The following is a 15,833-nucleotide window of genomic DNA, read 5'->3' as shown; positions in this document are numbered from 1 at the left end:
ACAATACATTCATAGAAGACCTACAAGGTTCAGAACGTATCCATTAGATTTCCAGGTTCTGAACCTTGTTCCATGAATGTATAGTAAAGATTGGGTTCCAGTGATAAATAAGCCTCCAAGCTGAAGAGAAACGTCTTGATATCTAGAACAGACGTCTTTGGAAGGGCTTCCTTTAGTTCTATGAATTAAATACTGGAATGTTGTTACTCCTTTGTGATTGGAAAGACTGTTTTTGAACTGTCTTCTGTGTCTTTTTGCTACATGCTCTTGTTTATTTAGCGGCCCCGTGGTGCAGAATGGTAAAGCAGCGGTACTGTGATCTGAACTCTCTGCTCATGATCTGAGTTCTATCCCAGCAAAAGCTGGTTCAGGTAGCCGGCCGAAGGTTGGCTCAGCCTTCCATCCTTCTGAGGTCGGTCAAATGAGTCCCCAGCTTGCTGGGGGGAAAGTGTAGATGACTGGGGAAGGCAATGTCAAACCACCCCGTCAAAAGTCTGCCGTGAAAACGTTGTGAAAGCAACGTCACCCCAGAGTCAGAAACGACTGGTGCTTGCACAGGGGACCTTTCCTTTTCCCTTGTTTATTTGAAGTTCTCTGCGCAAGCTTGGTCGGAACACCACTGACCTCTACATGAATAGATGAAGTAGCTCCATTGTGATTTTATCTGATTGTCTTACTGTTTTAACACTGTTTATCTTAAGTTTATCTTCTACCTCGGTTGTTAGCCACCTTGAGTCTTCACAGAATGGGTGCGATATAAATTTAACGTAATAAATAAATATGTTGTGTTCCCTACTTTTGTAAAACTGCTGTATAGTACAATAGGCGAGGTCTCCAAAGCACCCCTGAGATATAGAGACAGCAGGAATCACCGTGTAGGGTTTCCTTGCACAAACTGAGAGTGAAAGCCACATTTATGCCCTCCTAATCTATCCAAGAAGCTCATTTGGTGGGGACGCAGGGTCTTTTTGGTGGTTACGGAACTACCTTCCCCAGGGAGGCACGCCTGGCCTCCTCACTGTTGATCTTTAGCACACAGTTGAAGATGGTTTTGTTTAGGACTCTCTATTTGGTTACACTTACTAACAGTATTGAGTAGTTAAATTCTGAGTTCATATTCTTAAAGTATTAGATGTGTTTGTCCATGTTTGTAAACGGCCTTCAGCTCAGTAAGGAAGAAAGCCAGCAAATGTTTTAAAATAAATACAGAAAAACAGCAGTTACCACAACCTTGAACCCAACTGCTTTTAACGTAACGGAATTGTTTATTTATTGTAACTTTGGTTCCTTCTACCCGCACCGAGCTCTGGTTTGCCAACAGAATCACCGAGCTCTGGTTTGCCAACAGTGTTTGCCGACTAGGACTATATTTAAAAACGTGTCTAGAATACCCACGTACCTAACAATCCACAGAAAGAGCAGCCCCAATTGCTTCCAAATCAGATCCACCCCATTAAAACAGAAAACAAAATTCAATGAAATGATATTTTGGGGCCTCTCACTTAACAGGAGTTATTTCCATTAAAAAAAACCCAGTAATAATAATTTGGACTAGACCTTCCCTTCAATAGATTATCTCCCATCTCCACCAAAAAGTGCACAGTGGGATAAAGGCAGGAACGCCTGTTCTGACATGTTCACTCATAAAAGTGGGTCCCAGCCCATTTAGAGGTGTGAGTTGCTGCAGAAACTGACAGAGACATCTGAGAAATTTTCTGCACAACACAGGACACACAGAAAAACTCAAAAATTTAAAAAGCAACCTTTGCGCAACAGTGTGTGTGTGTGCGGGAAACAGGATCCAGGAAGAATACAACCAAACTGCTTGCGGAATGATAACTCCAAACTCTCCCTCCAGACACCGCCACATTTATGGTGCCGTGCAAACTTATATCCCTTCAAAAGACACACGGTGTTGCGTCTGAGCTTCTTCTCTCTCGTGGCTCCTACAGCTCCCTGCAGGATTCTGGGGACAGACGACTGGCATGGGAAGTTCTCTTCCAGCATCGTTTCGGTGCTAGGGAAAAGACCTTGCTTCACCCAGCTGTGGTTTTTAAAAGGCACAGACCGGCGGAGGTAGGAAGCGTGCCCTGGTGGTTCCACAGTTCTTCCCTCAGCGCCACTTCCTTAACTCCTGGAGCACCGGGTGCGTTTTTGATTTCTGAAATCTCACCTGCTCCCCCATTCCTGCCTCACTCTCTGAAGCCTCCGGAGACGACCCGGGTCTGCCCCGCTCTGGAGAATTAACGGTCCGGCTCCGGCGCCCTCAGTGCGGCTTGGGGACATGCCCGTCCACGTAAAAGTTCCTCGTGATTTTGGGGAGGGTGAACTCCGCTCCTTCCAGTTCTTTGCAGAGGATGATCTGGCAGCCCAGGCGGGAGTTCTCCTGGAGCAGGGGGGCCATGTCCAACATGTCCTCCTCCCTAGGAGAAGAGGGGAAAGAAGGTCATGGGGATGCGAGGAGAAGACCGCAGATTTATACCTTGCCCTTCTCTCTGAATCAGAGTCTCAGAGCGGCTCACAATCTCCTTTGTCTTCCTCCCCCACAACAGACACCCTGTGAGGTGGGTGGTGCTGAGAGAGCTCTGACAGAAGCTGCCCTTTCAAGGACAGAGTCTCAGAGCAGCCTACAATCGCCTTTCCCTCCCTCCCCCACAACAGACACCCTGTGAGGTGGGTGGGGCTGAGAGAGCTCTGACAGAAGCTGCCCTTTCAAGGACAGCTCTGCCTGACCCAAAGCCAATCCAGCAGCTGCAAGTGGAGGAGTGTGGAATCAAACCAGTTTCTCCCGGATAAGAGTCCACCCACTTAACCACTACACCAAATTGGCTAAGAAGAAGATAGTGAATTTATATCCCACTCAGGGTCACAGAGCAGCTTGCAATCTCCTTTAACTCCTTCCCCCACAACAGACATCCTGTAAGGTTGGTGGGGCTGGGACAGCTCTGACAGAAACTGCCCTTTCAAGGACAACTCTGTGAGAGCTAAGGCTGACCCAAGCTGCCATTCCGGCAGGTGCAAGTGGAGGAGTGTGGAATCAAACACGGTTCTCCCAGATAAGAGTCCGCGCACTTCACCACTACACTGAACTGGCTCTCTAAGAAGATACTGGACTTATATCCCAACCTATACTGTGAATCTCAGGGTCTCATTGTGGCTTACAATCTCCTTTATCTTCTTTCCCCACAACAGACACCCTGTGAAGTAGGTGGGGCTGAGAGAGCTCTGACAGAAGCTGCCCTTTCAAGGACAATCTCTGCGAGAGCTGTGGCCAACCCAAGGCCATTCCAGCAGCTGCGAGTGGAGGAGTGGGGAATCAAACCCGGTTCTCCCAGATAAGAGTGTATACACTTCACCACTACTGCAAACTGGCTATCTAAGAAGATGATATTGGATTTATATCCCAACCTATACTGTGAATCTCAGGGTCTCATTGTGGCTTACAATCTCCTTTATCTTCTTCCCCCACAACAGACACCCTGTGAGGTGGGTGGGGCTGAGAGAGCTCTGACAGAAGCTGCCCTTTCAAGGACAACTCCTACGAGAGCTATGGCTGCCCCAAGGCCATTCCAGCAGCTGCGAGCGGAGGAGTGGGGAATCAAACCCGGTTCTCCCAAATAAGAGTCCACCCACTTAACCATGACAGCAAATTGGCTCTCAGTTCTGCTGGCCCTGCTATGAGGCTCGATCCTCAGCCCTCCAACCCCACAAGCAGAGCGACCAAACAACCAAGAAATGTTCCCCTGGTTTCGTAAGCCGGTGTGGTGTGATGGTCTCTACGCAGAGGAGGCACCAGAGAGCTGCACAGATCAGATCGGTCAGACGCAAATGGAAACGGAGCTCCGGGAGTCCTTCTATCCCAGGCTGAAGGTGCACAATGGACCTCTGTGTCCCCATCCCCTTCTCTGCAAAACCCTTCCCACCTTCAGAAAGGGATATAGGAATTCTCATTTCCGTTCCTGTCTGTATCAGACGGGAGTCCCGAAAGCTCGTTGTGCACCCCCCCCCCCAAAAAAAATCTTACCCATTTCAAATTATTAAAAAGAATTCACAGTTTGCTGTCATGGTAAAGTGTGCAGACTCTTATCTGGGAGAACCGGGTTTGATTCCCTGCTCCTCCACTTGCAGCTGCTGGAATGGCCTTGGGTCAGCCAGAGCTCTCGCAAAGGGTGATTAACATGGAACTCACTGCCACAGGTGGCGGCAGCGGCTACAAGCATAGCCAGCTTTAAGAGGGAACTGGATAACAATATGGAACAGAGGTCCATCAGTGGCTATTAGCCACAGTATATATATATGTGTGTGTGTGTTGCATTTGTATATATGAGTGTATATGTATGTATATGTGAGTGTGTGTATGTGTGTGTGTATATATACATATATATATATATACACACACCTATATTGGCCACTGTGTGACACAGAGTGTTGGACTGGATGAGCCACTGGGCTGATCCAACATGGCTTTTCTTATGTGACACAGAGTGCTGGACTGGATGAGCCACTGGGCTGATCCAACATGGCTTCTCTTATGTTCTTATGTGACACCGAGTGTTGGACTGAAGGGGCCACTGGCCTGATCCAACATGGCTTCTCTTATGTTCTTATGTGACACAGAGTGTTGGACTGGATGAGCCACTGGGCTGATCCAACATGGCTTCTCTTATGTTCTTATGTGACACAGAGTATTGGACTGGATGAGCCACTGGGCTGATCCAACATGGCTTCTCTTATGTTCTTATGTGACACCGAGTGTTGGACTGAAGGGGCCATTGGCCTGATCCAACATGGCTTCTCTTATGTTCTTATGTGACACAGAGTGTTAAGAACATAAGAGAAGCCATGTTAGATCAGGCCAATGGCCCATCCAGTCCAACACTCTGTGTCACACAGTGGCAAAAATTTTATATATATTTATACACACACACACACACACTGTGGCTAATAGCCACTGATGGACCTCTGCTCCATATTTTTATCTAAACCCCTCTTGAAGCTGGCTATGCTTGTGGCCGCCACCACCTCCTGTGGCAGTGAACTCCACATGTTAATCACCCCTTGTGTGAAGAAGTACTTTACCCAAAGAAATACTGGACTGGATGGGCCATTGGCCTGATCCAGCGTGGCTTCTCTTAAGTTCTTATGTTCTTAAATCTTGCTCTTCCATTGCAGCCTCACCCGGCTCCCCTCTGAATTCATGAAAAGAGAAAGAAGGCAGGCCCTACCGTTCATCTGGGGCGGGAAGCTTGTCTGCAAAATCGTGGCTCACGTAGACGTGGCAGGTGGAGCAGGCCAGAGAAGCTTCGCAGGCTCCTGGGAAAGCAATAATAATAATAATAATAATAATAATAATAATAATAATAAATTTTATTTGTACCCCGCCCTCCCCTGCCGAAGCAGGCTCAGGGCGGCTAACAATACGGTGACCAATGGTGCACCAACAATAAAACAGTTACATTAGAAACATTAAATTAAACATTAATTAACCTTAAAAACCTGATTAAAACAATTAACTAAAACATATTATAACGCTATCCTTGACGCTCTTCTAGTTGATGCTGATGGCGGATTTTCTTCGTTGTCGGTATACTTCAGTTATTCATAAGCTAATTTAAAAAGGGTGGTCTTGCAGGCCCTGCGGAACTGATCAAGGTTCCGCAGGGCCCGCACCTCCTCTGGGAGTTGGTTCCAGAGATGTGGGGCTGCGGCCGAAAAGGCCCGAGAGCGAGTGTTCTGTAGTTTGATTTGTCTTGGCCCAGGGGTAGTCAGTCTGTTCTTTCCTACTGACCTCAGTGCTCTCTGGGGTTCATACGGGGAGAGACGGTCCTTCAGGTAGGCTGGTCCTCGGCCATATAGGGCTTTAAAGGTGATAGCCAGCACTTTGTACTGGACCCGGTATACAATCGGTAACCAGTGCAGTTCGCGTAGCCCCGGCCGTACATGTTCCCATCTTGGGAGACCGAGCAACAGCCTGGCCGCCGCGTTCTGCACTAGCTGTAACTTCCGGGTCCGGCACAGAGGCAGCCCCATGTAGAGGGCGTTACAGTAGTCCAATCGTGAGGTGACCGTCGCATGGATCACCGTTGCTAGGTCCCGACGCTCCAGGAAAGGGGCCAACTGCTTTGCCCGCCTCAGATGGAAGAATGCTGACTTGGCAGTGGCTGTTATCTGGGCCTCCATTGATAATGAAGGCTCCAGTAAAACACCCAGGGGCTTCTGAACAAAGCATCTGGAGCAGCTGGGGCCCAACTCACTCACTGTGAGAGCCACGCAGAATAAACATCAGATGTCTGAGAGCTGCAAGCCGTGAATGTCAGATGAGGGAGGGAAGATGGAAGGAAGGGAGGGACTTCAATGGGGTATAATGCCACAGAGTCCCCCCTCCAAAGCAGCCCTTTCCTCCAGGGGAACTGATCTCTGCAGTCTGGAGAGGAGCTGGAATTCCAGGGGATCCCCAGGTCCCACCTGGAGGCTGGCATCCCTGAACCTCAGTGGGGCACAAGGCCACAGAGTCCCCCCTCCAAAGCGGCCCTTTCCTCCAGGGGAACTGATCTCTGCAGTCTGGAGAGGAGCTGGAATTCCAGGGAATCCCCAGGTCCTGCCTGGAGGCTGGCATCCCTAGGTACCATGAACCTTTGCTTCAACCTATAAAGAAAGGTTGAAGGAGCTGGGGATGTTTAGCCTGGAGAGGTGGCTGAGAGGTGAGAGGATCACCATCTTCAAGAACTTGAAGGGCTGTCATAGAGAGGATGGTGTTTTCTGTGTCCCCAGAAGGCAGGACCGGAACCAATGGGTTGAAATTAAATCAGAGGAGTTTCCAGCTCAACATTAGGAGGAACTTCCTGACCGTTAGAGCAGTTCCCCAGTGGAACAGGCTTCCTCCTTGGGAGGTGGTGGGCTCTCCTTCCTTGGAGGTTTTTCAACAAAGGCTAGATGGCCATCTGACAGCAGTGCTGATCCTGTGAATTTAGGTGGAGGTTTGTGAGTTTCCTGCATGCTGCAGGGGATTGGACTAGATGACCCTGGGGCTCCCTTCCAGCTCTATGATTCAATGACCCCGGAAGCTCTCCTTCCTGTCCTGGGACATACCTTCCAGGTCAATGCCGTTCTTCTGAGCCAAGCGCAGGACGTCATCCCCGACTTTGCCTTGTACTGGGATCCTTTGGCCGGATCGGTCGACAAAGACCACGTTTACTCTGAGGCACAGAAAGAAGCAGCCAGAAGTATTAGGGATCTCAAATCCGCCCATTCTCTAGCCAGATTTGAGTCCGGTACCCCCTTAAGAGACCCACAGGAGTTTCAGGGGATGCTCCCTTTGGGCAGCTGCAAGCGAAGATCCCTGTGCCATGGGGGCAGCTCTTGCCAAAGCAACGTTTTTAAAAGCCTGCATGGTCAATCAAATTTCCAGCGGCCAATCGAGAGCCTTGCTGTGGAAGAGCCCATCCTGGCTCTACCCATTTTCTAAAAGAAGAAGAAGAACTTAGATTTATACCCTGCTCTTCTCTCTGAATCAGTCCCACAGTGGCTTACAATCTCCTTTCCCTTCCTCCCCCACAACAGACGCTCTATGAGGTGGGTGGGGCTGAGAGGGCTCTCCCAGAAGCTGCCCTTTCAAGGACAGAGTCTCAGAGCAGCCTACAATTTCATTTACCTTCCTCCCCCACAACAGACACCCTGTGAGGTGGGTGGGGCTGAGAGGGCTCTCCCAGAAGCTGCCCTTTCAAGGACAGAGTCTCAGAGCAGCCTACAATTTCATTTACCTTCCTCCCCAACAACAGACACCCTGTGAGGTGGGTGGGGCTGAGAGGGCTCTCCCAGAAGCTGCCCTTTCAAGGACAGAGCCTCAGAGCAGCCTACAATTTCATTTACCTTCCTCCCCCACAACAGACACCCTATGAGGTGGGTGGGGCTGAGAGGGCTCTCCCAGAAGCTGCCCTTTCAAGGACAATCTCAGAGTTGCCTATAATCTCCTTTCCCTTCCTCCCCCACAACAGATGCCCTGTGAGGTGAGTGGGGCTGAGAGAGCTCTCCCAGAAGCTGCCCTTTCAAGGACAGAGTCTCAGAGTGGCCTACAATCTCCTTTATCTTCCCAACAACAGACGCCCTGTGAGGTGGGTGGGGCTGAGAGATCTCTCCCAGAAGCTGCCCTTTCAAGGACAGAGTCTCAGAGTGGCCTACAATCTCCTTTATCTTCCTCCCCCACAACAGACGCCCTGTGAGGTGGGTGGGGCTGAGAGAGCTCTGACAGAAGCTGCCCTTTTGAGGACAGCTTTGCGAGAGGTATGGCTGACCCAAGGCCCTTCCAGCAGCTGCAAGTGGAGGAGTGGGGAATCAAACCCAGTTCTCCCAGATAAGAGTCCGCGCACTTCACCACTACACCAAACTGGAGAAGAAGAAAGAAAGAAGCAGCAGCAGCAGCTGCTATTGGATTTATACCTTGCCCAACATTCTGAATCTCAGAGCGGCTCACAATTTCCTTCACCTTCCTCCTCCGCAATAAACACCCTGTGAGGTAGGTGGAGCTGAGAGAGCTCTGACAGAAGCTGCCCTTTCAAGGACAACTCCTACGAGAGCTCTGGCTGACCCCAAGGCCATTCCAGTAGCTGCAGGTGGAGGAGTGGGGAATCAAACCTGGTTCTCCCAGATAAGAGTCTGCACACTTAACCACAACACCAAACTGGAGGAAGTCTTCAAGGATGCAAAAACACCCCTTGTTTTTCCTTCCTCAGTTTTTCTGGATCTCTTTCATACCTCTGTCTCCCACAAAATCAACCTAAGAGTTGTTTAATGCCTGAAAGTAAGTGGATAAATACCCCCACTGATGGTACTCACATTTCTGCTACGCAATTCTCATCTTCTGCCTGATAGGTTACTGTGGGGGGAGAGAAAGAAGCATCATAGCATTAACATTTCTCCAGCTTGAGTACTACAATGGCCTTGGGTTTCACTACATAGGGCCTCTAACGTGGTCCCTGTGGGCGCCATGGGCTCTTTTTCTAGCAGGAGCTCCTCTGCCACACACCCCTAATGTAGCCAATCCTCCTGGAGCTTACAGTAGGCCCTGTAAGGAATTCTAGCAGGACCTCCTTTGCCTATTAGGCCACACACCCCTGTTGTAGCCAATCCTCCTGGAGCTTACAGTAGGCCCTGTACGAGGAGCCCTGTAAGGAATTCTAGCAGGACCTCCTTTGCCTATTAGGCCACACACCCCTGTTGTAGCCAATCCTCCTGGAGCTTACAGTAGGCCCTGTACGAGGAGCCCTGTAAGGAATTCTAGCAGGACCTCCTTTGCCTATTAGGCCACACACCCCTGTTGTAGCCAATCCTCCTGGAGCTTACAGTAGGCCCTGTACGAGGAGCCCTGTAAGGAATTCTAGCAGGACCTCCTTTGCCTATTAGGCCGCACACCCCTGTTGTAGCCAATCCTCCTGGAGCTTACAGTAGGCCCTGTACGAGGAGCCCTGTAAGGAATTCTAGCAGGACCTCCTTTGCCTATTAGGCCACACACCCCTGATGTAGCCAATCCTCCTGGAGCTTACAGTAGGCCCTGAACGAGGAGCCCTGTAAGGAATTCTAGCAGGACCTCCTTTGCCTATTAGGCCACACACCCCTGATGCAGCCAATCCTCCTGAAGCTTCCAGTAGGCCCTGTACGAAGAGCTCTGTAAGGCATTCTAGCAGGATCTGCTTTGCATATTAGGCCACACACCCCTGATGCAGCGAATCCTCCTGGAGCTTTCAGCAGGCCCTGTACGAAGAGCCCTGTAAGGAATTCTAGCAGGACCTCCTTTGCCTATTAGGCCACACACCCCTGATGTAGCCAATCCTCCTGGAGCTTCCAGTAGGCCCTGTACGAAGAGCCCTGTAAGGAATTCCAGCAGGACCTCCTTGGCCTATTAGGCCACACACCCCTGATGCAGCCAATCCCCCTGGAGCTCTCAGTAGGCCCTGTGAGAAGAGCCATGTAAGGAATTCTAGCAGGACCTCCTTTGCATATTAGGCCACACACCCCTAATGCAGCCAATCCTCCTGGAGCTCTCAGCAGGCCCTGTGAGAAGAACCTTGTATGGAATTCTAGCAGGACCTCCTTTGCATATTAGGCCACACACCCCTGATGTAGCCAATCCTTCTGGAGCTTACAGTAGGCCTCGTACGAAGAGCACTGTAAGCTCTAAGCCCTCTGAGCTCCTGCTAGAAGAGCCCTGCCGCCAAGTGTTCTTAGAAAGTAGGCCAGGTCAGGTGTGGCTTTGGCCCAGCAAGGCTTCTAACTGGCCGTTGTAGATTTTATTGGCTATGCAGTTTTATAAACCTATTACCTTGGCAACAGCTGCTACTTCGGCATAAGGATCTTCACCGTGTGAGTGAAGGTAAACCGAGGCAGCCTGTTTTGTGGCTGGCTGCACCTCCGGAGGCTACCGGTGTGTGGCTGCACCCACCGCACTGGGTCAGGATTCCAAAGGCGCCTACAACCTCAACAAGGATTGGGACGCTTGCACGACACCGTTCTCCAATCCAGCACCCTGGGGAGCAACGTTCCCTCTAAGCTGCAGAGCCTTGTGAGCAAAAATTCTACTGGCATTAAAGTCGTGAGCTCCTGCATAAATTATTGTGCTCCGGGGCCGTCCTTCCTGAGCTAAGACAAAAACGTGTGAGCTGGAGGCTAATAATCTCTGCTCACGCTAACTCTGCTTAGAGGGAGCCCGGCTGGGGAACTGCAGTGTGTGGGTTGATCAGCTGCCGGCGTTGAGGGGAGGGCGGGTGGGGGCGGGGGAGATTTCATCTCCAAATGACCTGGTGTCTGAAGACTCTGGCTCTTGGGCATCTGAAGAAGTGAGCAGAGACTCAAGGAAGCGCCTACCCTGCCATAAACGTTGTTCCGTCTTTGAGGTACTCCTGGATTGTGGATCTTTCTGACTGCTACAGGCAAACGAACGCGGCTACCCGTTTTGTTGCGGCCTTTTTAACTCGTAATTTAGGTCATCCGACATTCAGTTATTCGTGCAGGGAAGGTTAACAATCTTAGACTTAAAAGGGTGGCTTGTGCGTTACCAAAAGAGGGCAATTGAAAAACGGTGCGTTATGTGTACATGACAAAAATGAGCCTATGGCAGGGGTAGCCAAACTGCAGCCCGGGAACCCCATGTGGCTCTTTCACACACATTGTGTGGCTCTTGAAGCCCTCTCCGCCCCATTGGCCGACTTGGAGAAAGCATTTTTCCTTGCATTTAAAGTTGCTTTCTTTCCACCTCTCGCCCCCAACGTTTGCTTTCCTTCCTTCGTTCCTGTCTCGCGTCCTATCTGCCGTTCATTCCTTACAGCTTTCAAACATTCACGATGTCTGTTCTGATGTTGGTTCTCTGTGGCTCTTACGTTAAGCAAGTTTGGCCACCCCTGGCCTAGGGGAAGGTTTGGAGCCCATTTCTGCCTCCTAGGAGGGCAGATGAAAGGGCTGCAAGGCTTAAAGCTATAAGGCAACCTCAGGGCAAACACTACAGTTAATTAATTAATCAATCAATCAAATTCGTTTCTAGCCTGACTTTCTCCCCAGCGAGTGGCATCATTCTCGCCTCTCCCGTTTCACTCCATTAATAAACTTATCCAGTTCAATAAAGTGCTTGTGTGGTGTCATCTCTCATTTATGACTGACGAGCAATCCTGTACTGGACACCTCTGTATAGGATTTCAGCATTGCACGTCAATCATAATATTTAATTGGTTAAGTTTATCGATTTATCAACACACAGGAAATCGTTGCGTCTTGATGATCCAGTTTCCTGTATGAACTGATCACTGATTCGGCAATTTTGTACAAATTGTTTATTCATTTCAAATATATTATGATAAATTGGTTAGTGATCTGACCAAGGTCTATCAGGGGTGGCCAATAGTAGCTCTCCAGATGTTTTTTGCTTACAGCTCCCATCAGCCGCAGCCAGCATGGCCAGTGGCTGGGGCTGATGGGAGTTGCCTATGATGTTTCTGTATGTTTCAGGCCAATGGTCCATCCAGTCCAACACTCTGTGTCACATAAGAACATAAGAGAAGCCATCTTGGATTAGGCCAGTGGCCCATCCAGTCCAACACTCTGTGTCACATAAAAACGTAAGAGAAGCCATGTTGGATCAGGCCAATGGCCCATCCAGTCCAACACTCTGTGTCACACAGTGGCCAAAAAACCCCGGGTGCCATCAGGACATAAGAGAAGCCATGTTGGATCAGGCCAATGGCCCATCCATTCCAAAACTCTGTGTCACACAGTGACCAAAAAACCCAGGTGCCATCAGAACATAAGAGAAGCCATGTTGGATCAGGCCAGTGGCCCATCCAGTCCAACACTCTGTGTCACACAGTGGCCCAAAAAAATTTGTGTATATATATATATATACACACACACGTATATATACACACTGTGGCTAATAGCTACTGATGGACCTCTGCTCCATATTTTTATCTAACCCCCTCTTGAAGCTGTCTATGCTTGTAGCCGCCACCACCACCACCTGTGGCAGTGAATTCCACATGTTAATCACCCTTTGGGCGAAGAAGTACCTCCTTTTATCCGTTCTAACCCGACTAGCCGAAAAACATCTGGAGAGCTACCATTGGCCACCCCTGGATGTCATTATTATTCTGTGATTATCTCCTTTTTGTCAATTTTCTCCAGGGGGACTGATCTCTGTAGTCTGGAGATCAGCTGTGGTTTCAGGGGATCCCTAGGTCCCACCTGGAGGTTGGCATCTCTTGGGTTCCCAGCAGTTATGGGAGGTTCCTGGAGATCTGGAAGTACAGCCCAGACAGAGTGGGATTTGGTGCGCGGGGGGAGCTTGGCAGAACACGAAGTCCCTCCTCCAAAGCATCCATTTTCTCCAAGGGAACTGATCTCGGTTCTCTGGAGACAAGCTGTAAATCTAGGGGGTTCCCAAACCAGCATCTCCCAACTCCAGTTTGGGAAGTTCCTGGAGATTTGGGGGTACAGCCTGGAGAGGATGGGGTTTAGGATGGAGCATGGAAGGGCATAAAGCCATAGAGTCCACCCTCCAAAGCTGCAATTTTCTCCAGGGGGACTGCAGCCTGGAGATGAGCTGCAATTCCAGGGGACCTGGAGGTTGGTATCCCCCTCCAAAAGAAAAACGAAACAAGCGCAAAAAACAGAAGGTTCCCTAGGATCTGCGGAGTGGGTGTACGGTGTGGGGGGCTGTTTCCATGAAGGCGGCAAGGAAAAAGGAAAGGTCTCCTGTGCAAGCACCAGTCGTTTCCGACTCTAGGGTGACGTTGCTTTCACAACGTTTTCACGGCAGACTTTTTAACAGGGTGGTTTGCCATTGCCTTCCCCAGTCCTCTACGCTTTCCCCCCAGCAAGCTGTGGACTCATTTTACCGACTTTGGAAGGATGGAAGGCTGAGTCGACCTGGAGCCAGCGACCTAAAAACCCAGCTTCCACTGGGGATCGAACTCAGGTCGTGAGCAGAGTTTAGGACTGCAGTACTGCAGCTTTAACACTCTGTGCCATGGGGCTGCTGGCCCAAAAAACAACTGTGGCAAAAAACTTACAAGCTTCAGGTCATTCCGTAACCCTTAGGGTTGCCAGGTCCAATTCAAGAAATATCTGGGGACTTTGGGGGTGGAGCCAGGAAGCATTGGGAGTGGAGGCAGGAACAAGGTTGGGACAAGCATCATTGAACTCCAACGGGAGTTCTGGCCATCACATTTAAAGGGGCCGCACACCTTTTCAATGCCTTCCCTCCACTGGAAATAATGGATACGGGCACCTTGTTTTGGGGCTCATAGAATTCGATCCCCTGGTCCAATCCTTTAGCAATTTGGAAGGTGTTTTGAGGAGAGGCACCGGATGCTATGCTGAAAATTTGGTGCGTCTACCTCAAAAAACAGGTCTCGTACAGCCCCAGATACCTGAGGATCAATTTTCCATCATACCTTATGGGAATCAGTCCCCATAGGGAATAACGGAGTTCCCAGCAGGCATTTCCCTCCCCCCTCCCCGCTTTCTGATGACCCTGAAGCAGGGGGAGGGCCTCCAAAACGGGGGATCCCCTGCCCCCACCTGGGGATTGGCAACCCTAAAGCGCGCCCGAGGCGACCCCGCTTCCCCTCCGGAGCCCCGCCGCTCACCCGCAGTGCCGCGGAAGCAGCGCCGCCGAGCCGGGCCCAGCTGCAGCAGGAGCCGCCCGGCCGCGCAGAGAAGCCCCGCGCCGCGCTGCGGCCCTCCCGCGCCCCGACCCGCCGCCAAGGAGGCCGCCATGACAGCCGCCACGTGATCCCAGCGCCGCCGGGTCAGAGGGCAGAGCCGCCGTTGCCAGGAGAAGCCACGCCGGAAGAGGTGGGGCCGCCGGAGGCCACGCCCCTCCCACCTTCTTCCCCCCCCCCATAGACCTCCCAGCAAGGAAGGAAGGAAGGAGAGAGGGAAGAGGGAGGGAGAGAGGGAGGAAAAGGAAGGAAGGGAAAAGGAAGAAAAGAAGAGGGGAAAGAAAGAAAGAAAGAAAGAAAGAAAGAAAGAAAGAAAGAAAGAAAGAAAGAAAGAAAGAAAGAAAGAAAGAAAGAAAGAAAGAAAGAAAGAAAGAAGATGAAATAAAAGGAACAAAGGAAGGAGACAAAAAGGGGGAAGGAAGAAGAAAGGAAGAAGTAAAAGAGGAAGAAAGGAAGGAGAAGAAAGAAAAAAGAGAAGAACAATGGAAAGATGGAGAAGGAGGGAGGGAGGGAAGGAAGGAAGGGAAAAGGAAGGAAGAAAGAAAGAAAGAAAGAAAGAAAGAAAGAAAGAAAGAAAGAAAGAAAGAAAGAAGATGAAATAAAAGGAACAAAGGAAGGAGACAAAAAGGGGGAAGGAAGAAGAAAGGAAGAAGTAAAAGAGGAAGAAAGGAAGGAGAAGAAAGAAAAAAGAGAGGAACAATGGAAAGATGGAGAAGGAGGGAGGGAGGGAGGAAAGGAAGGAAAGAGAATGAATGAATAAATAAATAGATAAATTAGTAAAAGAGGGAAGGAATGAAGAAAGGAGTAAAAGAGAGAGTCAAAGATGAGCTTTTGTATGTATGCATGAATTACATGCTAATTTGCTGTTCCACCTCTGCCTCTAAGTTTGAACTGTTAACTTCCCCTTTCTATTATCTGAGGAAGTGTGTGTGCAGGTAAAAGCTCATACCTTGAATAAAACTTTTGTTGCTCTTAAAGGTGCCCATGGGACTCTGTACTCAACCCAGTAACACTACATGCTTTGTGGTGACCCTGCACAGCCGAACTCTTTTATGGTCCCCATTTCCTTTAACAGACTTTTGCACCAAAGAAAGAGATAATGTGATAAAATTGTTCCCTCAGCTTCCTATAACAGCTACATAATTCACATTTTTTAAAAAATACCATGTGCATAATGATAGTGACCCATCTTCACAGATACTTCTGTTGCACAGAAGGAAGCAACAGTCTGTCCTTTGGTGAAGTATTAGAAGAAGAAGAGATTGGATATATACCCTGCCCTTCACTACCCAAAGGAGTCTCAGAGTGGCTTACCATCTCCTTTCTCTTCCTCTCCCTACAATAGACACCCTGTGAGGTTGGTGAGGCTGAGAAAACTCTGACAGAAACTGCTTTTGAGAGAACAGCTCTGAAAGAACTTTTGACTGACCTAAGGTCATTGAGCAGGTGCAAGTGGACGAATGGGGAATCAAACCTGGTTCTCCCAGGTTAGAGTCCGTGCACTTCACCACTACACCAAAGTGACTGTCAGTCATATTGCCTTCAGAGCCCCAAAGGGAAGATACAGCATCAGCGATTATTTCCTCGTGTGTTTGTCTTGGAGCACCACCTCAAAATGGCTGCCAAAGG

The 15,833-nt window shown here is 49.7% G+C and overlaps 1 protein-coding gene across 1 annotated transcript; it reads right to left on the bottom strand.

Moving 5' to 3' along the window:
• Positions 1–1,242: 1,242 nt before the first annotated feature.
• Positions 1,243–14,279, bottom strand: FDX2 (ferredoxin 2). Its single transcript, XM_060252567.1, has 5 exons — positions 14,130–14,279; positions 8,833–8,872; positions 7,090–7,196; positions 5,226–5,313; positions 1,243–2,423 (listed from the first exon to the last, which is right to left on the bottom strand). The coding sequence occupies exons 1-5, from the start codon at positions 14,257–14,259 to the stop codon at positions 2,267–2,269; spliced, it is 522 nt and encodes a 173-aa protein (XP_060108550.1). The 5' UTR covers positions 14,260–14,279; the 3' UTR covers positions 1,243–2,266.
• Positions 14,280–15,833: the final 1,554 nt, after the last annotated feature.

This window comes from Heteronotia binoei, chromosome 13, assembly GCF_032191835.1.
Source record: "Heteronotia binoei isolate CCM8104 ecotype False Entrance Well chromosome 13, APGP_CSIRO_Hbin_v1, whole genome shotgun sequence".
NCBI classification, from domain to species: domain Eukaryota; kingdom Metazoa; phylum Chordata; class Lepidosauria; order Squamata; family Gekkonidae; genus Heteronotia; species Heteronotia binoei.
This window is presented reverse-complemented; position numbering and strand designations above follow the sequence as displayed.

What these genes read in the sequence shown, in the direction of transcription:
- FDX2 (XM_060252567.1), bottom strand. Translation starts at nt 14,259, where the DNA reads ATGGCGGCCTCCTTGGCGGCGGGTCGGGGCGCGGGAGGGCCGCAGCGC. An exon ending in CTGCTTCCGCGGCACTGCGG is followed by an intron (nt 8,873 to 14,129) that starts GTGAGCGGCGGG and finishes CTCCCCCCACAG; the next exon opens with TAACCTATCAGGCAGAAGAT. An exon ending in CTTCCCGCCCCAGATGAACG is followed by an intron (nt 2,424 to 5,225) that starts GTAGGGCCTGCC and finishes CTCTTCTCCTAG; the next exon opens with GGAGGAGGACATGTTGGACA.